Here is a 24,353-nt window from a genome sequence, read left to right as displayed (position 1 = left end):
AAAAAAAAAAAAAAAAAAAAAGGAGTCTTCTGTCTTCTGCCATATGGATTTCTGACCCTGCCTTGCCCCTGACACACTGTGCTATCTCTGTTTTCCATGTCAGCCTATAGCACAGGATTGATAAATGGATCAAAAGTAATCAAATCCAGCTTGTTAGGCAAAGCACTCTAAACTCATAAACCACTCAGTACCCCCTAAGGAACTTTTATTATACTTATCCTCCCCAAGTCACTTAGAAGGACAGAGAAAAGCCTTCCTTCCTCCTCTGTCCACCCTGATGGAAAAGTGTGGTGTTAATTTATTGGGGGGCGGATTTCTGCCCAGATCAATAGCAATGACGACAATGGTGTGATCGCTGGGAACTGGAGTGGCAGTTACACAGGTGGCCTGGACCCAAGGAACTGGAACGGCAGTGTGGAGATCCTGAAGGAGTGGAAGAAATCTGGCTTCAGGCCAGTCCGATTTGGCCAGTGCTGGGTCTTTGCTGGAACACTCAACACAGGTACCTTGGGTGTGATGTACCTTGGCTGGGTCAGTGGACAGCGACGGGGTATACCACGGTGCCACCTCCACCACAGCCTGAGTTCTCACACTGACCTTGACTTGCAGTGCTGCGCTGCTTGGGGATTCCCTCCCGGGTTATCACCAACTTCAACTCCGCTCATGACACAGACCGAAACCTCAGTGTGGATGTGTACTACGACCCCATGGGAAACCCACTGGACAAGGGCAGTGATAGTGTGTGGTGAGTACCTGGCCCTTTCTCACCACCCTGAGCACCATGTCTGAGCAGCTCCTTGTGCTCCCCTTCCCCTGACAGCCAGCTCCGTGTGTCGGAGGGAAGTAATGCGCCAGGCCATGGTTTAGGATGGGAATGCTGCCAAAGCTGATTTCACAGCCCCAGGGCCCCAGAGCACCTCCTCTGTGTCCTCTTCAGCATCTGAGGTCGATTCTGTCTTGCTGTCCACATATGAAGAGTCTGATTCCGGTGAAAGATGTAATCATGGCCTCCCTGAAATCACATGGAGTTTGTAGGGTCCATTAGACCTGATACTGCTTTAAAAGATAAAGATTGAAGCTATTGATTCTCCAGTAATGAATATAACCTTATTTTAGTCCACATGACTTAAAGGTTTTCTTAAAGAGAGTTAGAAAAGCAACATTTTCTCTTAATGTACATGTACTTATTACATACTGCAGTTGACAGGATGAGAAATTATAGGGTTATCCTGGATTCTAGATGAAAATAAAAAATTTTGTATATATTTAGGCATATATGTTTCTAACCATGAGTATCTCATGTGCACATGCTATCTATACACACAGGTATGCAATTTATAATAGAAGCCAAATAGAAATAGCTTATATAAAACTTATGGAAATATATAACTCCATTGTTCTATTCAAGGATATATACCATATGCCAACTTATTACCAGAAGGCAATTGAAAATAATGATCTATATCTATGTGCACACATAGATACCTATGTGTCTCTCTTCATAAAGCGCCATGCACATTTCAATGATCTATTGTTTTAATCCATTTTAAAGGGTACATACACACACAACTGCTCATGGGCATGTACGTAGTTAGATAACTGTATAGCTGAAGGCATCGTATTTCCAGATGTTCAACTTTGATATGCTCTATATAAAATATCCTTTATGATTTATTATCCACATGATAAGAAGGTCCAACTTTTCTCAAATATGCTTACTGTAATTAGTGGAGCAAAGCAAAATGAAAACTACAAAATAATGGGAAAAGCTGTTAACACAAACAACTACCTCATTCCCTAAAGGTGTACTAATATAAGTGCCCTCCCACCCCGCAGGTGAAACTCCTGCAATTCATCTATGGTTACATAGATTCCAGGGTTTCCTGAGGAGGGAGAAAAAGCTTATTTTAGGATTTTCTTTCTTGATCAGTACATACACCATTTTCTCTCCAACGATATCACTTGTGACAGGTTTTTGTTTTCCACCTTCTCATAAACAAGTGTCTTTTCTTCTTGACTTATTTTTCATACTATTGTGTCTGAAATTCCATTAAACCAGTTGTGATTTCTGGGACAGTGCCATACCTAGCCTTAGCTTCCTATACAAAAGGAGATGACTAGTCAAACAAGATGCCTAATCTTTTGTGAGAGGACTCCCTTTGGTATAACCCTTCTATAATGATCCCATACCCTGGAACTGTGGGGAGACCAGAAAGCTTAAGACTCCATCCCTCTACTCAAAGTACTTAAAGGGCCTTTAGGAGGCAGGGGTGGGAAACCTGTAGTAGAGATTATGTAGCAACACATAACGGTGTGCGATGTACTAGTGGTGATTCAGACGATAAGTACTGTGGGAACCAGAGAGGGAATTCTAAGGGAGCCTTCTGTGGAACGGGGAGGTGGTGCTTTTAAGCTCAACTTGGAATTGGAACCCAGGTATCTTGGCTACTGACTCACATTACCATTTCACATCAGTTTAATACTTCATTCCAAATATAATCACTTTTAGGACAAGCAGAGGCCCATGCAGATGTCTGTGTCTCCACTGTCATTTCTATTGGCCTCAAGAAAGGGTGGCAAGGGCTCTGCTTGTTCCTAAGGGTCCCATCACCCCTTACTTGTTCACCCCTTTTGCTGACCTCGTCTCAGAAAACAACTGAGCTAATGGTCACACCTCTTCCACTCCCTACCAGCAGTGAGTGGAGAACCAGTCCTGGATGGTATTGGGACAAGGAGTCCTGAGCCCTAGTTCCAGCCCTGCTACCACCAAGTTGCTATGGGACTTGTGCAAGCCACTTCACCCTTATGCCCCCAAGTTTCCCCATCAGTGAAACATAAGGGAGTTGACCCAGCACTTGATGATTACTTAAGTCTCTTAGCAACTTGACTAATTTCCTTGTCTGTAGTTTCAACCCACCCTGCTACCCATCTCAGGGGAGCCATGTTTCCCCTTCTACATTAAATGCTGAAGATAGATTACTGCCTGGAGTAGTTTACTGACCTATTATTATAAAGACAACCTGGGTTTGGACAGACAACCTTTGGTCTTAATCTTTGTGTGTTATAAATATTGGAGGCATTAGAATTGTGTCTACTAATATAATGAATATCAGTGAGGTTGATCATCTGAATATGCTTAGTAATACTAACAGCAGCAACTCATAATTTGCTGAGCCACTGATGTGTGCCAGATACTAGTCCAAGTGCTTACATTTGCTCTTCACACTTGAGGTTGGTCGTGTTATTATCATCCTTGTCTTATAGTTGAGGGAACTGAGGCATAAAGATTGAATAATTTACCCAACAACACATAACTAGAAGGTAGAGAGGAGATATGAATTCAGGCAGATTTGTCAGAAAGATGCCACAGAATGTTGTTACTATTCCTGAATGCTCTCTCTAACTTTGAGATTTTCCAAAGATTCCTTGAAAATTTCCAGAGGAGTTTGACTGAACACCACCAGGAGTTCTGCTTAGGTCGGTACTGTCCATCCTACTCTAGTGTAGGAACTGGTTCTTTCATCCCCCTTAAACATCACATGCCACTTCTTTGTAAGGCTAAACATGTCTCAAGGGCTCCACAAGGAAAAATGATTGGTGCAACATCACATCATGAATTAGTGACCAAGCAAGGGGTGGGACTTAAACAGGACTCTACCAAGCCAAAGGGCGTTAGGACTGAAAGAGACCTTAGAGAGGGAACTATTCATGTTATAGATGAGAAAACAAAGGCCAGTAGAGAAGTGCAGTCAGCCCTTCTAATCTCTGAGCTCCACATCCACAGATTCAACCAAATGCAGATCAAAATGTAGCTAGGTCTGCTACATATTGAGCATGTACTGAGACATACAAACTTCTTTTGTCTTGTAATTATTCCCTAAATAATACAACAACTACTAATGTAATGTTTACTTCTTATCAGGTAAACTAAAGCTGATTGAAAGTATCTCTGCTACATATTGAGCATGTACTGAGACATACAAACTTCTTTTGTCTTGTAATTATTCCCTAAAATACAATACAACAACTACTAATGTAATGTTTACTTTTTATCAGGTAAACTAAAGCTGATTGAAAGTATAGAGGATGTTTGCTGAGTATATGCAAATACTCTCCCGATTTATATAAGGGACTTGAGCATCATGGATTTTGGTCTCATAGGGTGTCATGGACCCAGTCTTCCATGGATACTGAGGGGCAACTTCTACTTCTCTAAGAGTAAGCAGTTAGAGATATTTAGGCACTCTATGTAAGTGTATGATATGTTGAACACGTTCCCACCGGTTTGAACCACTGATGGTACAAACAGATCTGGTCATCTTTGTCAGCCTTTTTATTAATAAAAAGCACATAAATGGACCATATCTAGTTAGTTGCTTGAATTTGAATAATTGCTGACCAAATATAAATACTAATTATACCACTCATCATTGGTATAATTATCATTGGTATTATCATATCAATCAAAAATTATTACAATAATCAACAAGTTTATCTATTTTATTAAATGTGAAAAAATTATTTATATTCATGGATCATTTATCAAAAATTAATTCCCTAAATGTTAACAAGAAAATTTTATAATATCCCATTGCTAGTGCAGATAATATCCATTTACAACTGCTGTCCCACACAAATCAGCTGTATTATGGGTTTGGGGGTTTTTTGGTGGGGTTTTTTTTTTTTGGTACTGGGGATTGAACTCAGGACCTTGCACTTGCAAGGCAGGTGGTGGCACCACTGAGCTAAATCTCTGGCCCTGTATTACAATTTTTTAAATAGCATTTTAATGTTTTCCTTAAGTAACTGTATTATGAAGCTATCTGGTCTGCTAAATCAATGCCTTTCTTTGCATTACTATAATCAAAGACCCTCTGCGAAGTGGTACAAGCCACCCAATGGGACATCATGCATGTGCCACAGGGGGCTCAAGCCAGCAGGAACCACTGAACTCAAAATCAGAGCCCCCCGGCATCAAGACATACAAAGCATAGTCCCTATGGTCCCATCATTTTTTTTTTTTTTGAGACAGGGTCTCACTATGTAGTCCAGGCTGGCCTTAAACTCACAGTGATGCCCCCGCTTCAGCCTCCTGAGTACTGCGATTACTCTCATGTGCCACCATGCCCAGCACATTATATTTCCTCACCTCTTTTCCTCACTTGCATCTCCTACCTCTGAAATGAAGGGCTAGATCAGGAATCCTCTATGATTCTTTCCAGGTATTTCTTTTAACCCCATCTAGAACATCCAATAGGATACATTTTTTTCTAAGTCATTCGGCTCATGCCAATGTTTTGGCTTAAAAGGCAAAGGCTCCAGAGTTTTCCCTTTCTCAGAGGCAGGAGGACCCTTTGCAGGAACACTTTGGATGCTTCTTCGGTGGTGTTCCCTGCTAGGTCACCATGAAGGAGGTCTCTGGAGCCTGCTTCATTACTGAGGCAGCAACCAAATGATGTGGAACTTTGGCCGAGGATATCTTGATGTTTCTGGCTTATTTTCATAATTCAGCTGACTCTAGCTCCTAATTTCTACAAACACAAACCTGACTGTACTTGTAGACTTTGCAGAGCTCCAAGGTAGGAGGCAGAAGAAAATTGTTAAGCCCTGCCAGGAGGTGGAACTGGGCAGCTACAGGCACCCACACCTGGGACAAGGCCCTGGCTCCTAAGGCAACCTCTCCACACCAAGCGCTGCCTCTAAATGTCGGCCCACACACACCCCCAGCCACCCAGACATGAAGTGGGCTAGAGACTTCCAAGGTTATGTTAGAATTAACATGGCTGGGGGTAAATGATAATAATAAATGCTTCAAGTCATTATGATGCTGTCAGCCTGTGCTTTTCCTGAGCTTCTGTTCAGGAATCCCTGGAGGCAGGAACAGAGCCTGACCTGATAGAGGAGAGAGTATGGCACAGGAGAAACCCAAACCAGAGTTTCCACGATGGTGCCAAGAGCTTTTGAAAGCACATACATCCCCAACATGCATGACTAAAGGGGCAGTCTTCTGTGTAAGGGAGGAACCAAGATGAATTTGCTATTTGTTCTGTTCTAAATTCCCACCTTGCAAATGAGTATTAAAATATATTAGCTCTACTTTGCACATTTTTCCTTTTAATCAACCTGCCCTTTCCCTAGGCTTCTCTGTCAGAAATAAAGTGACTGTGAGACTCTGCATTCCTAACACCCTTCCATCCCCCTTTAGGCCCTCTGACCCACCTGGGACCATCTGCTCATACTTCCTCTGCCTTCCCCTTGGTGAATTCTAACATTCTTAAAGCCCCATTCAAAAGGACAAGTTGTGGGTCTTCCTGGAGATAATTTGTATGATGATATTTTTCACAACTCCAGGAAATTTCGAGATGTATATAGGAAAAATCACGATCGTATTATTGTTCACAAAATTTTAACATTTGAATTAATTATACATGTATAATTGGAATTATACATTTTGCAATGTTTGAGTACAAGACAGAAACTTTTTTTTTTTCAAGAAACTTTTTTTTACTCTTTCCCATACCTGGAAACTAATCACTTCACTGTTGTAATTATGTGCTCTTAACCAAATATTACAAGCCTTTCCTCAAAGTCATTAATCTTCAAAAATAGGATTATTTAAAATACAACATAGGACATCTCTTTCCCTACTATTTTTCATATTTATTTCCCTTTTCTCTCCCTTTTCCCCAAATTCCAATTCACTTCAAAATTATGTGACTTCTCTGTTCCACAGTTTACAGAATCAGCAAATGTAGATAATAATTATTTTCAACTTACAAGGTATTACAAGGATTAAATGAGCTGATACAGAAGCTAAGGGAGTAAGTAGCTCAGTGGTAGATTGTGTACTTAGCATGCACGAGGCCCTACTTTCTATCCCAGCACCAAAATAGTAATACTTAACATACAATGTTTACAGGGACAAATCCTACTCTACTTATAGAGTAATTCTAAGGCAATTAGATACTATTTTCTGTAACATTTACTATGTTAGCTATCATCAATTATATAATATACATAATTTTAAATATTCATTTGTTTTAATTATAGAACTGTGAATAACTCATAAAAAGGAAAACAATAAAAATTAAAAAGCATAAAACTTATTTCATAGGTACCATATACATATTATATACACCAAATCATGGATAGATGACAACAGAATTACCAGAGACTAATTTTTCCAATTTCATGTGTAAATATATATTTTTTAATTCAAAAGGATTCATCATGTAGATATGTATGTGTATATAGACACACTAGTTTTGAATTTGATTTTCTTACATAATGATATGTAGTTTAGACTTCTGTCCATGTAAATACTAGATTGCTCTGTTCTTCTTGATGGTTGAATGGCTACTGTATGACTGTGCCATGATTTGTCTGGTTCCTTCATTGGTGAGGTTTTCTTCCAACATTTTTGCTATGTCCAACAATGCTGCAGTGAACATACTTACTTGTATCCCTGTGTGCACTCATGGGAGCTTTTCTATAGAAATTCCTTAGAGTGGAAATACTAGCTGGGTGAGTAGGCAGATCTTTAAAGGATTTTTATACGGTACTCATTGCCAGATTGCCTGCACAGAGGTCATACCATTTTAAACTCCTACCTGTGGTATGTGACAGCACATGTTTTCCCACCTGGAAGGAGATAGATATCATCCTGCACTTTAATCTCAGTCAGTCTAAGAGATATAATCTATGTGCAGTTGTAATGGTATCTCTTTGTCATTTTAATTTTCTTTGACTAGTAGTGAGGTTAAAACCATTTTGTTATGGCCAGTGATTTCTAGTTAAAATCTCCTGCTCATCGCCTTTTATTAGCATGTTTTTCTTTTTCCTATTTTTTAAAACAATAATTTGTAAGAACTTTATCATATTAATGTAATAAATCTGTCTAGCATATATGTTGCCCCTATTTTCTCAATAGCATTTTTTTCCAATCTTTTGTCTTGCTCCTCTTCAGACTGAGTAATTATTTCTACTAATCTATCTTCAAAGTTATTCATTCTTTCCTCTGTCATCTCTGCTAATAAGTCCATCCACTGAATTATTTAATTTTGGGTGGTTTTTTTCAGTTAAATTTTTCTTTTGTATTAGTTTTAATGCTATTTTGATTATTTAACATTTTTTGATTAGTACATGTTTGCAGTACATAATAATTGTACTCCTTATGGGGAGTTGGTATGTGTATATTACACATCTTAATTCTATTTCCATCCCCTTCTCTCCCTCCCCACTCTTTCCTTATCATGGTCCCTTTCCCTTCTGCATAAGGTCTATTTCCCTGTTTCCTATTATCTGTCTTTTATTTTGCACTTTATTTATACTTTGGGTTTTTCACTTAAGAGAAGCCATACAATATTTAAGCTTTTGTGTCTGATTTATTTCACTTAATATTATGGTCTTGAGGTATATTCATTACCAGTTAAAAATTTGTATCTATTTTTTTAATATATTTTTTATTCCTTTGCCAAGAGTTCTCTTTTCATTCATTTTGAACCTATTTCCTTTACTTCACACAGTATACTTATAGTCACTACTTTAAAGTTCTTGCCCAATAATTCCAACATCTGAATTGTTTTAAGGTTCATCTCTGTTGATTGTCCTTCCTCTTGAGGATGGGTTACATTTTTCTGGTTCTTTGTGGGCGGAGTGATTGTACTGACAATGGATGTGTCAGTATTCTGTTGTTTTGTTTTAACGGTTGCTCTTGGATAAATTCACACTACAAACTACAGTAGCTCCAACTTCAGTTCAGGTCTTTCATATCCAGCTGGCCTACTTGTAGTCTACCTCATTACATGCATGGCTCAGAGGTCAGCCAGAGGCATGGGCACAATTAATAGAAATATTTTGGGTTCCTCTTCCCTGACTCTTTCCAGAACATTCCCCTCAACTCTTCAACATCCTTAGTTATCTCAGGCTCTTTTTTGGGACTCAGGTCAGAAAGATGTAGCCGTCCTCTGACTGTGGCCTATCCATGGTGCAAAGCCACAAAAACTGCAACTCACTCCCTGCTGGATGCTTCCTCCAAGTTTTGACTCGCCTCCAAAATCTCCCCGAATTATTTACTCTCACCTAGTTCTCTTTTCTATTTTTTTTCCAGAGTTTACTGCTATATGTGAAGGAGTCTGTTAGGCATCCATTCAGACCCCAGCCAAGAGGTTATGTGGCTCTTAGACCTGTCACTCCTCCTGCAACCCCACCCATCGTTAGCCCCCTCCAGTACAGACATGTCCCCAGGGAGACAGTGCAGTGCAAAAGCTGGCTGGGCTCACCTGCTGGATAACTGAATTGTTTTGCTTCTCAGAAAGAGAGTAGATGGTAGGTAAAGCTTTGGCTGTGGAGTTAGGCATATCTGGGTCCAGACTTTGCCACTGTTGGCTGCGTAGCATCTCTGCGCCTCATTTTCCCACTTGATGAAATGGGCCTGATTTCACCATTTCACAGTCTTGAGACAGTGCTCTCCAGCACTTAACACGATAGCCAGGCGCAGCGTTAACTCATCCCACAAGCATCAAGATGCTATAGTCTCCAGTCAGCCTCTCCCTTGCTGTGTGACCTTGGGAAAGCTCTGCAGTCTCTGGTTCTGTCTGCAGGAATTTTCATGTCTGGAATGAAGGCTGGTTTGTGCGGACTGACCTGGGCCCCTCATACAGTGGCTGGCAGGTGTTGGATGCTACCCCCCAGGAGAGGAGCCAAGGTAAGCCTGTGCCGGGCGTGGCTCTAGCTTGGCCCCAAGTCACGAGCATCTGTGTTCTTTACAGTAGGCTAGAGGCACGGGAGATAACCCAGGCCCTCCCCACCCATCTCTGCGATATCCTATGAGGTTAAAACCAGAATTGTTTGAAAAGTAGATTCCCATGCCTGCACTGGTTTGATTTGGCTCCAGCTGCTATTCACACAGTGCAGGGCAGGGATCCCCTGCACCATTTCTACCTCACGGCTCCCCTTGGCCCATGGGCTTGAGTCCATAGTGGCAGCTCTGCATAGGCCCAGAATTACGGCCCACAGTGGCTTCTCCCTTCCTGAGTGTCCTCTGCTAAGCCAAGCTTCCTTCAGGCAGGTCACCTTGCCTGTCTCCGCTCTCTTAGTAGGATGGAATCTCAGGCTCTCCAGGAGCTTTTCCTCTCCTCTGCATCCTCGATCATATCTGGTCTGTCATCTTCATTTTGAGTTGTTTTTTCCAAACTCATACCGACATACACACACACACACACACACACACACACACACACACACACACAAGCACGCACAGAGAGAGAGAGAGAGAGATTTATAAATATGTGCATATAGTTTTAAAAGGACTTAACAATGGAACTTAAGTCTCACCTCACCACATAACCTTTAGCCCCTCTACCAGAAGCAAGACGCATTACCGGATTTGGGGCTGGGAGTCACCTTCAAATGCTTTCTAGCCCACTATTCTTTAAACTTTCTTTTGCAACCCATTAGTGGTTATACAATCAAGTTAATGGGTTGTGACCATCACTGTAAGAAATGAAAATGAAATGGAATGGAAAGAAAAACAATAAATTATTTTGGTGCATTGGACCTAATAAAACTAAGTATTGTCCTGTGAATTTTTTGTTTCATATTACCCATGTGCCAGGACAGCAAATGTATTTCTTTCTAAGGATAACAGCCAAAAAACAAAAAACAAAAACAATAAGTCACTGTTTCAAGCATGTAACAAATTGTGTGGGTATTTAAACAAAGAATGTGTTTTGTAAACAATAGAATAATCTTTCTATTCTGCTACACCTTGCTTTCTTTCAGCTAGACACTTCTTGAGTGAAACTCTATCTCTATTTCTCTATATCTAAATATCTATCTATTTTCTATCTAAGCTACCAATGCTGAGTGTTGTAGGAGTGAGGTGAAGGTCAGGCTTTGTGTGCTCAGAGAAGCAAGAGATCCTGTGGGTTGGCTATTCGATGACTTTCTAGAGTACAATGACTTGCAGAGGTAGAAAAAAGGAAGCTATTCTGAATAGAGACAGCAAGACTTTGCTCTTTAGGAAACAGACTGGCAGCGGTGTGTTAGCTCAGATTAGGCAGCCTGGGGAGGCAGAATGGAGCTAGTTCTAGGTAGAAATGGAGCTGTACCTGGCTGTCACTGCAGAAAGATAGCACTGGGAGGGTATCTGCTGAATGTCAGAGGAGACAGCCTGGCCAGGAAGGAGACAGGGACTGAGACAGCCAGGTGGGTCGTCCTTGGAAGAGCAGGCCGTGAGCGGGCTTTTGTGCATAGGCCTAGTCTTGGCATACATGCCTCAAACCTCTACACCTGCCCCCAGGGGTATTCCAGTGCGGCCCCGCTTCAGTCACCGCAATCCGAGAGGGGGATGTGGACCAGAACTTCGACATGCCCTTCATCTATGCGGAGGTCAATGCTGATCGCATTACCTGGATCTATAACGCCTCCAACGGCAGCCAGAAGCAGAACTCTATAGACACTCGGTCGGTTGGCAGGTACATCAGCACCAAGGCAGTGGGCAGCTACTCTCGCATGGATGTCACGGACAAGTACAAACACCCAGAAGGTAGGAGGGGTGCTGGCAGGGTGGTACCCCATGGTGCTCAGTGGTGGGTGGGCATATTTGAGGGTGGAAAGAAAAGGCCTCATCTCTACCCTATCAGATCTTCAGGTTCTCAGCTAGTTCTGCCCAAATGGGAGGATGGTTCCCTGGCATCAAACACCCAACTGCTCTCTCTGTTTACAGCGAGTACAGAAAGATCAGGGGCAACTGCCATGCCAGCAGCAGTGCACAGCAGAGGACAGAAAGCTGTCAGCCCAGCTCATCTCAGTTGCAGAAAGGGGTGACAGCAGCATGACTGGACATCATACAGAGAGCTATGGCCCCCATGGGAGGTTCCAAGGGCTTTGGGAGATATTTCTCCATCAATCCACTTTTCTAGCCTCCAAGAAACAGAGGCAGAAAATGCCATTTGAACAAAGAAATGGATGAAGAGATCCAGAGATGTGGGCTTGTGCCATGTACATTCTGGAGCTCCCCAGAAGCCAGGTGAGCTGTGAAGGCAAATTCCCAAGTCCCACCAGCACTGGTCCCCCAGGGTCACGTTGAAAGGCCAGGAGCTATGAAGCTGTTTTCACTCTAACTATACCATTTTTACTCAGAAGTGGTTTTTGGAACCAGCTACACAGTGGTCCTCAATGCTGACAAAAGTCTTTAATTTGAAGATGAAGTTCATTTTTAGAAACAGCCCAAAGAAATTTAGTCACTCTTTAATGTGGTCAACAGTTTACTGTTTCTAAACTTCTTGAAAAATCATTGATTTATTTTCTCCTCATAGTCAGTTCCAAGGAGTTAAGAAAAATACATTACCCCATAAAACAAGCTCTAGATCTTCGAGCAACTTCTGGCTATTGGTGTTGTCCAGAGCTTTCAAAAGTAGAAAGCTGAGTACAGGAGATGGGGTTTAACTCCAAAGCCAAAAAGACAGTTCCACTGGGTACTGGTATTTCCGGACCTTTTGAGATACAACTATTAGATAATGAAATTGGCAACCTCAGTTTGACCCCCTTCTGTCTCTGCAGGCTGCTTCCAGGGTCGAAGTCAGATGGGCCTTGTCCTGATCAATAAACAAGTATTGATTGGGCCTGTCAACCTTAAAATAATAATAAGAAGAAGAATGAGAGTCTCCAAAAACATAACTATTTGAAAGCAGCAGAACATTGCAATAGAAATGCTCATACACTACTAAACTATAGGCATATTCAGAGATTGAAGCAAGGAGACAGTTCCAAAGAGAAAAATGAGAAGGATTGCATCGGATATTTTGAGACAATAATCTTTGGCCACAGTGATTAATAGCCAGAGTAACATCAGTCCAAGGTCCAACAACCCGTTTCTAGGCAGATGTCCTTGCAGAAGTACTTTTTGTGTAAGGTTGTGCTAATCTTCATGCAAGTTTGAGGTTCTGATAGAGTCCTTTGGAGTACTTACTATTAAGCAATCATGCATATGAACCCTTCGTTCTAACCTCCCAGTTTTATTTATTTATTTTTATTAAGTCTGCCCCAACTAACTCCATGTTAGCCCTCACAACTTTCACAAGCTTCACCCAAGTGTCTTCTCCAGTCTGGGTCCTGGGGATGCCCCAGAGAGCACTGCAAATGGGCCTGTGGGGGAGGCAGGCATAGGACAAGTATGTTCAACTATAAGTGTAAGGTGCAAGGAACAAATTACCTGGGGCAGAAGGTGAATACCAGTGTTACCACTTAGAACTGTGCAGCCCCTTGTTTCCTTACCTGTGAGACCTGACTAGCAATGCCTGTTTTCAGCTGGATTTCAATGCACAAATATACACAAAGTGCTGGTGAAATGCCTGGAACATAGCTAGGACTTAATAAATAGCAGAATGATCATTATCCATTTGAATATCTACAGCATGCCTGGATTAATGCCTTCCCAAGGTGACTATTTTGTAGGCCCTGTCTACCTGGAAATATGAGCCTGTGAGTTTCCCTTTCTTTCTCACATATTGACTCTGCTTCTAGGGGCTCTGGCCATCCCAGCCACGCCTCCTGAGTGACAGAGAAGGGTGGGGTGGGCGTGGTTCCTGCAGGACTCCTGGCAATGCTTCAGCCCCTGCATGATGGCTGGACAGATCACCCTGCTGATGGTGCCTAGCTCTTCTCACTTAATTGTACCATCTTGTCTCAGAAGGCCCCAGGGAGGAAAAGCTCATAAAATGGGTTGCTAAGCATTTATGCAAGCAATATCATGGTTGAAAACAGAAACAGGAAGTTTAGTCTTGAGTAAGCACAGCAGGTGACCTATATAGGCATGAGGCTCTGAGCCTCATCCGGCAAACACTACATCGAGGTCCTGAGCACTGGAGCCTCAGATCCCTGCACAACCATCCGTCCTGGCGTGGACTTACACCTCAACCAGAGAATGGAGGGGCACCCAGAGGAACCCAGCCCACCAGGAGCTCTCGGCTCGGGTAACCTGGCTGCCTCCTTGTAGTAGGGCATGGGGAGGAACCTTGCTCTAGGGCTATAAACACCTGGGGACTGACCCTCCACCCTCCTTGCATCTAATCCCCAGAGTGGCTCTGGGCCAGCTGCTTCTTCTTGAACCTGATGGGCTTGGCTCCTGAAGTCTCAACCAGGTGTTAGACATAACTTGGGGAAGGGCTTGCTGAATTGTAAAGTACTTATCCTAAGTGGTCTGGTACCTTGGAAAATTCACAAATTCTCTGGGAAAGCCAAGGGACCAGCCCTAAGGCCTGTGGGTGTAAATATGATCCTTCCTCCAAGGTTTTTGAACCTTTGGCCCAAGCACCTTCACTGTCATGCAGATCTGTCTACAGATCAAGGCCAGGAGCTTTGTGTGAACTGCTTAGTTGGCCGGGAACAGACTTGCAGTCAGTTATTCAGCAGTTAATGTCGCACAGGCCTTTTCAGGGTTACCTGGGCTCTTCGTGGGCTTCGCACACCTCATCTTCTCAGCACCTGTAACTTGAGTCCGAGTCCAAAAACCCACACATTAATTCAGTCCTTGCATTTTTGAAACCTAAAATCTCTTAACAATTCAAACTAGTCACAATTTGGAGCCATTCCAGCTGTGGAGACCTTGGTCCCTGGCTCTCATAATACCGCTAGACAAAGGCAGGGGGAAGTGGGGATGTGGTGTTTGTTTGTTTGTTTTTGGTACCGGGGATCAAACTTGGGTCCTTGCACTTGCAAGGCAGGTGGAACCATTGAGCTAAATCCCTGACCCGGGTTGGGGATGTGTTTTGAAATTTTTTAAACAAAATCCGTTTTAAATCAGACCTTGTTTTTGCTTATGAATTCATTTTAAAATTTAGCAGCTCAGTTTTTGTTATTTGTTTTTAAATGATCTTTTGTTCCTTCAGTCTCACAATAGACCTATCATCAAAAAATTAAAATTACAAAACAATGAATCAGTCACTTGCCCGGAGCAGCTTGGTGGCTCAGCCACAGAACCAGTTAGACCCAGGTCACCCTTGCTAGCAGGGCACTGTCCTTTGCCCAAATTGCTGCCACATCCCTGAGATTCTTCTTCCTTTTCCCAACACACAGATTCCAAAGAGGAAAGACAAGTGCAACAAAAGGCCTTGAGCAAACTTAAACCAAACGCGTCCTTTGGGGCAACATCTGCAGAGGATTTGCCAGGAGAGGAAAGGACACCCAGCATCACCGGGAGGTTCAAGGTGAATGGTATATTGGCAGTGGGCCAAGAAGTCAACCTGGCCTTGCTGCTCAGAAACTTGACCAGTGACAGGAAGACGGTGACAGTGAACATGACAGCCTGGACCATCATCTACAATGGCACACTTGTACATGAGGTGTGGAAGGACTCTGCCACAGTATCCCTGGACCCTGAAGAAGGTAACTTGTGCTATAATTGGTGAGTCTCATTGTGGGAGGTAGTTCATAGTCAGGACTGGAGGGTTCCTGGCAGATTCCAGGACACCCACTGACTAAGGCCAGCGAAGTGACAGCGTCAGTGGTGAAGCCTTGGGTTTTACATTCCAGAAGTTACTGTCTTTATAAATAGAGTCTTGGTGGCTCCAACTGAAATCCATTACACCCTAGAAAAGAAAGGAAGGAGGTTTCGTCATGGCATGATAACCCTTGCAGCTATGTACCACCCCGCAGTCCTTACAAACTACCTCACCTGACTTTCTAAAAAGGGGTGGATTTTAAGATCCATATTATACAGACAGAAATGGGGCTTAGGGCGATTTGTAACTTGCTTCAGAGATTAATTGTCGTAGCTAGTAATCGGCAGTGCCCAGGTCTTAGTTTCCTGATGCTAAACCAGCACCCACCCTGTGTTTGCTGTTTGTGTTGCCACCACACCTCCCACATACCACCCCACTCCTACCTCCCTTCACCCCACAACAGACTACCTTGGGTTTGGCCCTGGGTGGGCTGTAATATCCAACGGGGTCATGATTGCAGGCCCAGTGTTTCCCCACAGCTACCAGGATATGAGTGGAATTTTTTGCTTCTTGACAACAGAGATGGATTTTCTTAAAGCTCTAAGCACTTGGGAGGAATGGCAACTCCTTGCCTCAGAGTAGCAAAGAAGGGAAGGGAAGGAGGTGGAACAGGAGAAGATGGATGCTGTGGGATTAGAATGCAGGTGTGCCCACATTTCAGGCTGCTATGAAAAGTTTGGATTTAAAAGCAGATTAATAAGGGTGGAGTGACTATTTGCTTTACAAAAAGGAACAAATAGAAACTGATTCACTTTACAGTCCATCTTGAAAAAATTCTGTCTGCCAGAGAAATTGAGATGTGTTGCACTGTCAGTAGGCAACATCCCCTAGCAGTCTGCCTTCTGGCAGAATTTTGGTAGAAATCTCAATATAAGATGTAGCAGACACCTCTGCCCAGTATTAGCAGGCTATCGTGGCCCAAGCTTCTTGTCCCTCCTTAATTCTGCTGTGTTACATTGGAAGTAGCAGAGCTTGGCTGAGTTCACTCCTAGTCAAGTTAAACTGACTCCAGCTAAATTCTTCCTCTCTGAATTAACCATTTGTTCTCTTCAGAAAAGATATGCTTGTGCCCTCATTTTACAGTCCTGCTTGCCTGAGACTTGTTATCAGCAGGTGTCCCAAGACCTGTCCAGTTTCCCCTCTTCTTACAGTCCTGCTTGCCTGAGACTTGTTATCAGCAGGTGTCCCAAGACCTGTCCAGTTTCCCCTCCAGTTTTCCACACTTGTTATGAATAAACACGAGACATCCTGCGAATTCTTGGTCTTTGCTGCCCAGAGCAGCTCGTATCAGACTAAGTTTCTCTCAAGTCTCTGTTTCTGTGGTTGTTTGTTTATTTGTTTGTGGTTGTTTTGATACCAGGGATCAAACTCAGGACCTTGCACTTGTGGGGCAGCAGGTGCCACTGAGCTAAATCCCTGGCCCCTCTCTGTGTTTCTTTGAATTCTCACTTTCCTATCTCATGGACATTGTACTAGCTCACAGGAGGTCGGGACCACTGCAGGAATCTCTGGCGACTCCTATTGTCTTTTCTTTATACTAAGAAGCAACTATCTGGCTACAGTTTACTTTTGAAGCTCAAAAGAAGAGCTTTTATTCCCCAGTGCAGGGGATTGAACCCAGGGCCTTGCACAGAGAAAGCAAATGCTCTACAACTGAATATAGCCACTGTTCCTCCTTTAATCAAGCAAGAGCTTATTTCTGCAGGCCAAAAATGATCCATGTGAAGGAAAAAAAATTTTAATTCTTTTGCAAGAAATAACAGAGTGAAATGGAAAGCAGGAGAGGAGGCAAGTAAGTGGTCCTTGGGTCCTAACGCTATTGTGTACTCTGCTGGGTGACCTTGGATATGTCTCCTTCCCTTTCTGGGCCTCAGGGCTGAGCTGAAAGGGTCTAGCTACTGGGAGGGCTGGACCAGCTAAGGCAAGGGTCTGTCTTTTCTACATTAGAAACAAGCACAGCAAATCCCTCTGGTGGCATAAGCAGAGACAGCTTCCTCCTCCCGGGATCAACCTCCAGCCACCCAGCACAAACACCTGAGGCAGAGCAGAGCCCAGGACCAGCAGAGGAAGAACGGGTCCTATGCTGTGCTTGTCAGAAGATGAGAGGCTACATTGCCAGGAGAGGAGCCAGGCACAGGGAGAGAAGCTGAGGGACGCAGTGTCATGTGAGGGAAACTGCCAGCCAAAGGGCAGAGGGCACAATGAGCAGTGTGACAGGCTCTTTAAGGGACAGGTGAATAAGGTACAGATGATGTGGGGCCAGGTTAGGGCCTGCACTTTATCCCTGAGGTAGTGAGGAGCCATGGAAAGTTTTGTCATGACTCGGAATAGGAAAGACATAATTTAGAAAAATGCGTTATCTTAAAAAGCTTTGTTTACTGGTGTGTAGGTGATTTGGAAGCAGCAGGGCCCTGAGATGGGAAGGTACCTGAAGATGCTGTTGCAATAGAACCCCAGGGTATTTGATGACTGGGAAGATTCTAAACATTTATTTAGCCAATAGCATGCCTTCCCTTCCTAGTTATTACTGTGTTGTCATCATTATTGTTAATGCCATTGGGCAATTTTCCCTGAACTAGGAGAAGCCCCTTACCACAGCCCCTGGAAACGTATACTTTGAGGAGCCTCCCCAGCCAATTTGAGTCCTGGTCTCTCCTTCAGTCCCTGCCCTGGAGCCCACTCACAACAGGACCTGGCCCAAAGAGGGGTTAGTCAAACCCCCAGGCTGCAAGTGCTCCTTCCGACTCATCCTGGCTTGACATCAGCTCTGAAGAGGAGTATTTCCTCACTCTCCATCCATCCCCTGGCTTCTCCTTACAGAAGTACAACATCCCGTGAAAATCACGTATGCCCAGTATGATAAGTACCTGAAGGCAGACAACATGATCCGGACCACAGCCATATGCAAGGTGTCTGATGAGGCCGAGGTGGTGGTAGAGCGGGACATCATCCTGGACAATCCCACCTTGACCCTGGAGGTAAGGGGTGCCAAGGGTGCCTCCCCTAGCTCGTTCAGTCTTTAGGAACTCACTGGCCTCTGTGACCTACAGCCCTGCTAGATCACAGAGGAAACCTTTTCCTGCTGGGAGAGCCGAGGACTCAGATTGGGCCGAGAATCAATCAAATAGATCTGCTCAGGCCAGACCTCTTGCTCCCTGTCTGGAGAGATAAATGGGCACATTTGCCTGGCAGCTTCTTTGGCTCACATTCTAGACTCACTGGGGATATCAATGGAGCCAGGCTGGAAGGAAGGACTCTCTCTGGCCCACTTGCTCAGCTGCTGAGCAGGTGCTGTGTTCTGTGCTGCTGGCACAGGTTGAGGTCTGTGGTGAGCTCATGGGGCCACAGCCACCATTCATGGAACATGGAACATATCAGCAGTTGGCACCACTCACCTGCACCTCCCCAACTCTCTGGAACCCAGGAACACAGAATCATGGCCTCCTAGGAGCCTAATCCCAGACCTTTCACAGCTGAGTAAACCAAACTCAGAGAGATGGGAACAGCCTGCTACTGCCAGAGCTAGGGCTGGACCTCAGGCCCCAGGATCCCAGTTGTGCCCTTTCTAAGTCACCCAGTCACCAGCAACAACATCATCCAAGTGGTTGAGTCTAAGGACTCCCCTCCCAGACTGCCACCCAAGCACGCAGGGGTTTGTGAGTCGGCAGCAGGCCCCAGAAGACGCTCTGTCCCTTCCTCAACACCAGCAGGGACACTCATGTGACCCCAAGCCCTACTTCACCCTCTAGCCCCTGAGCCCTACACACCAGCCCAGGCCCAGGCAGCATATACATGAGGGTGGAAGGACTGGACAAGGGCAGAAATGGCAGACATATGGTGGGCAGAGAAAAATGTTATCTTCCCTTCCCGAAAGGCCCATGGCCCAGGACTTCCCTAACTCCCATGTCTACCACCTGCCTCCACTGGCTGTTCCTGACTAATCTACTTCTGTCTTCCCAAGCACACTATTGCTAGAGGAGCAGGGTAACTGCTACACACTGACTGCCAGTGTTCCTGGTTTAGAGGTTAGGGGGACCTAGGGTACCCACTCTGATGTGGTGTCCTGTTCTCTCCTACAGCTGGTCTGTGAAGAGCCTTTTCACCATGCTAGTTAGTCCAGTCTGTGTTTCAGGATAGGAATGGCTCTCTCTCAGGGGCTAGTGACCCAGGGGCTGGAGAGACAACGTAGGCACAGCAGAGAGAGACAGTCACTCTGACCTTGGGCAGTGCAGCCAAATGGGCCATATGGACATAAGGTGTATGTGCCCCAGTATTTATCAGGACTGACACTGACCAAGCTCTTGAACTTAGTCTCAGCTGCTCCAACTCTGTCACAGAATGAGGTGCTCCGCTTGCAGAGTTATCACATTTCCTGACCCCTCAAATCAGGCCTGATGCCATTACATACCCTGAGAACCTTCTGTCCTCTTTCTTCATGGCTTTTTCCCAGCTGAGATCTCACCTTACTATGCGCAATGATTTGGTTCCTACTTGGCTACAGACAACAGCAGGGCAACTGCTGCCCACGTTGTGGGATCATCACTGTCTCCCCTGCACTGTAACCTAGTAGGCAACCACAGTGCACTTCATGGCTCATGACTGGAACAGAGCTACTGGCTCTCCCACAGGACAGCTGACATTGTCATTGCTTCCATGTCCCTTCATGGTACACCATATCCCACTTCACAAGGCATTCCCAAGAACACTCCCCACTTCTGAGGATACAGTGGACAGTTGAGTGTCCATTCCAACACCTGACGCTAGGAGACGACACTAGGTATTGGCTAGTTCAGTTATGAAAATATTTGCCTTAAAAGTGATCAGTATTTAAATGAAGTTAATTTTCTTGTTATATTTGTTTATGTAATGACCTCAAACCTCTTTATCCCAATATCTTTCATTCAGCCCTTTGCCCTGCATCTTTCAAGTTTCCCTATCAATCCCACTTTATCTCTAAAGTTACTATAATACCTTTAGAAAAAAATCAGAACATGCATAGACTAGAAATGGCTATTGTGAAATTTCTTGATTAATCTTTATAAAATGCACCTGGTCTCCCTTCTTTCAGGCACATTCTCTATTCTACTTAAGCCTCTGAAGAACTGAGACATTCTTGTCTTGATTGAATGAATCAGTGCATGGCTCACTCAGAGCAGAGCATGGGTTTTTTTTTTTTAACTCATGAAGGTGATATGTATGAATAGAAAATAAAAAATTGGGGTAAAATCCTATTGTCTCATCTAGCACTGATTGGTGTTAGCATTATGGACCTTAGACCATGGAGTCAGAGGTAAAATTTGAACATTATTCCAAAAGGTAATGTCCTTCAAATCCATGACCTGTGATCCTCATCCTCTCCTTTGGGTACATTTATGGATTCAGGCCAATAGAAGAAGGCAATAATCAGCAATAAAGAAGAGAAACAAATACATAAAAGTCTCAAATGCAAACACAAAAAATATGACACCATTTATGCAGCTTTATTATGTCCCAATAGCATGTTATTTACTCTACAAATTATATTATGCATTTAAGTGAGGTCCATGAGACAGATTATAGTACATGTCATGGTCTCTAAAAATGCTTCATTTATTCACAAATTGTTGATAGGTATTTCAGGGCCTTTTAAAAGAGTAAAGGCTTTGGAACCAGTTGGGTCCTGCTATTTCCTGGTGTGTGAATTTCCCAAGTTACTGAATCAATCTGAACTTTAGCTTTGTCACTGTAAAACAGTTACTGTGAGGACCAATGACAAGAAAAACAAAAACCAAACTAACAAAACCAGCACACGCACATACGCACACACACACACAGTGGTCTACAAAAATAGAAGAAAAGACATCAGCATATAATTTCTATTTCTGTTTCCTCAAAACTCTTTCTTCCCTATCTGTGATCTCATCTAGTCTCTTGGAGGAAGGGAGACATAATTATCCATCTTTATGACTTACTTCTGCCCAGAGTCATAGAGGGTTTCTGCAGAAGCATAACAGCTCTTGTATTCTGGGGTAAATAAATTATCCAGCTTTGTTCTCTGACCCTAAACCCTGACTTAACCTTCTCTGACCCCTGAATGGTCAGTATTGGAACCCCTCAGACCAGAATATGACACACAAGAAAACTTCTATGGTTTAGAAGCTTAGCAGGAAATCAATAGACTGAGGTATCATCAGAGAAGAGGCCTGCATGGAGGTGGGGAGACACAACACCTGTGACAAAAAATGGAAGGGGCTGTGAGTTAGGTCAGTGGTCACTACCTTCAGTACCTATGGGGTGTCTTGGGAGGGGAGGTTCAGTTTTTGTTTGTTTGTTTGGGTACCAGGGATTTAAGGGAGGTTCAGTGTTTAAGAGAAAAAGCAGGATGAATGAGCAGAGGACTCAAGGAAATTAATGCAATTTAATTCAGCATGAAAAACCCTCTAACCCTCTGACAGCCAGTGGTGCACCATGCTGTCCTAGGAAACATGGGCTGCCCTTCCCTGGATGAACTTCACCTTGGGCTTGTGAGCACAGAAGGGAGATCATTGCACCATCAGCATCTGCAAGGTGCCCTTCCCTGGATGAACTTCACCTTGGGCTTGTGAGCACAGAAGGGAGATCATTGCACCATCAACATGCCCCATTTCTGAGCCTAGGCCTCCCAAACATAGCATGGGGACAGTGGTAATGTCTTAGAACACCCTGTGTGGATGTTGGGAGGCTACCTGGCACTTAGGAGAGCTACATGGATGATCCTCCCTTTCTTAGTCCTCAGTGACATCTTCTCCATCACCACATCATCCTGCCTAGCACACATCTGTGGCAGGCAGGGCCAGCAGCCAGCACCCTAACTTGACAAGCCCTCTCCTCTGCAGGTGCTGGACCATGCCCGAGTGCGGAAGCCTGTCAATGTGCAGATGCTCTTCTCCAACCCACTGGATGAGCCTGTGAAGGACTGTGTGCTGATGGTGGAGGGCAGCGGCCTGCTGCGGGGCAACCTCAAGATTGAGTAAGTCCCTAGCCTGGGTAGCCAATGTGGGAATGGCCGGAAGAAGACAGGAGGGCCTGCCTGGAGCCACTGGGCAGGGCAGACAGAGTTTCCACTGGTCTTTGGGTCTTCACTCTTTTGGAAGTCTTGGAACTCAAGAATATGCATTTGCACTTAGTTTGGGGGTTCACTAAACCTGAACTCATGGGAGATCCTGACCTCCGAACTAAGAGCTGACCCCTCAAGGTGTAGCACGTTTGAGAGGCCATAAGAAATGCCCTGCTTGCTGAAGGGTCACAGGCCTGGAGGGACTAAGTGACACAGGGAGACGAAGAGGTGGTGATCTTGCCTACCCTCACCAGAGTGCGAGTGGGGCCATAGACAGCAACTCAGCCCGAGCTCTGTGTATCTCACAACATTGATTCATGCTCTTCTTCCTCAGGGTGCCAGCCCTGCGCCCCAAGGAGCGGTCCCGGGTCCGTTTTGAGATCTTGCCCACCCGGAGTGGCACCAAGCAGCTGCTTGCTGATTTCTCCTGCAACAAGTTCCCAGCAATCAAGGCTATGCTATCTATCGATGTGGTCGAGTGAAGAGCCCCAGTGACCCCCCATACAAACTTGGGTACCACAGAGCAGGAAGAGCTTGCCAGCGCAGTAAGACTCCTGCCCACGGTGTCCTGAAGGCTGCCAGACATGGACCTCCACCACCCACCCCCACCTCTTCTCACTCCCAGTCTGAAGCCTGAAACTTGATCACTTTTACATGTTCCCTGGCCACTGCCCCCCTGAGGCTACCTGCTTGGTGAGCCCTGTGACTCATCCCTTGAACCCATCAAAGCCTCAGGATGGAACAGCATCTGACCCAAGGACTTTCCAAATGGATATGGAGGAGAAGCTGGTCTAGACTATTTGCTAGTTCTCAGCCTACACTTGGGACTTTCCTGCTCCTCCCTCGGGTCACTGTGAAGGGCAAGGAATGGTTAATCATCTGTCATGGTATTCATATTCTTCCACTCAAATAAATGTTAAATAAGTGTGATCACATAGCACTATCCTGCCAGACTACTGTTTTACTTAAGGTGGTGGAAGAGAAGAGTCAGGGTCATCCTCCTGGAGAAGGGATGACATAGGAGGCTTTGTGTTCCAGTGCCCAGAGAGAGTGGACAATGTTCTATGTGCTACCAAGTAGGAAAATAAGGACACCTTACAAGCCAATTTATAGAAAATTTACCAATGTGATGTCTTAAAATAAACAAGGCTGTATGGGGAAGACTCATCACACTAAGCTCAAGCTCTGTGTGTTGGGAAAACCTTTTAGGACCTTTCAAACATACGAAAGAGTATATTTGACTCCAAGTCTTTACTGAAACTCTTTGGCAGGGCAGACTGCTGGAGGTAGCCCAATCTCTGCTCACACTGGGCTTTCTCAAGCTTTATTAGTCCAATTTCCATGGCTATAACAATATATTTGAGGTTGGGTAATGTCCAAAGAAAAAAGGGTTATGTAATTCACAGTTTTGGAGGCTGAAAGTCCAAACAGCAAGGTTAAAATTTGGGGCAGATGGCAGAGTGTGTAGGCAGATGTGCCACTTGAGTTAGCCACAGCACTGCCAACTCAACTGGAACCTTCTGTGCGTTCACACTTGCTCTGATCGTTTATCGGTCTTTGCCCCTTAAAATAACCCCAAGCAGATCCCATAATTTCACCTGTCACTGGTACTGATGGATCTAAATAGATACCCTAAGAGATCTGGGTTCCCTGGGTGCCTTTGGACACCTAGAGCCCACAGAACTGGCTGAGTCCCTTTCTACTAAGGAAGAGTTCTTGATCAAGGGGACTTCAGCTTTAGCCTGAATGAGGAAGCTTTTTTTTTTTTTTTTTTT

At 44.3% G+C, this 24,353-nt stretch overlaps 1 protein-coding gene across 1 annotated transcript in view; it reads left to right on the top strand.

Annotated features, from left to right (window-relative positions):
- The window catches only part of Tgm3 (transglutaminase 3), a 94,855-nt gene extending 71,375 nt beyond the window's left edge, over positions 1-23,480 (top strand). Inside the window, exons 9-16 of the mRNA XM_019205540.2 lie at positions 325-502; positions 610-745; positions 9,603-9,706; positions 11,303-11,548; positions 15,079-15,387; positions 18,324-18,481; positions 22,358-22,491; positions 22,913-23,480. Coding sequence (XP_019061085.2) covers positions 325-502; positions 610-745; positions 9,603-9,706; positions 11,303-11,548; positions 15,079-15,387; positions 18,324-18,481; positions 22,358-22,491; positions 22,913-23,060 — 1,413 coding nt within the window. The 3' untranslated portion in view covers positions 23,061-23,480. The remainder of the gene's footprint in view (positions 1-324; positions 503-609; positions 746-9,602; positions 9,707-11,302; positions 11,549-15,078; positions 15,388-18,323; positions 18,482-22,357; positions 22,492-22,912) is intronic.
- Positions 23,481-24,353: the final 873 nt, after the last annotated feature.

The sequence above is a fragment of the Fukomys damarensis genome, unplaced genomic scaffold, assembly GCF_012274545.1.
Source record: "Fukomys damarensis isolate Sample0158 unplaced genomic scaffold, DMR_v1.0_HiC HiC_scaffold_7, whole genome shotgun sequence".
NCBI lineage: Eukaryota > Metazoa > Chordata > Mammalia > Rodentia > Bathyergidae > Fukomys > Fukomys damarensis.
Note: the sequence above shows the minus strand (reverse complement) of the source record. Positions and strands in the feature narration are given on the sequence as shown.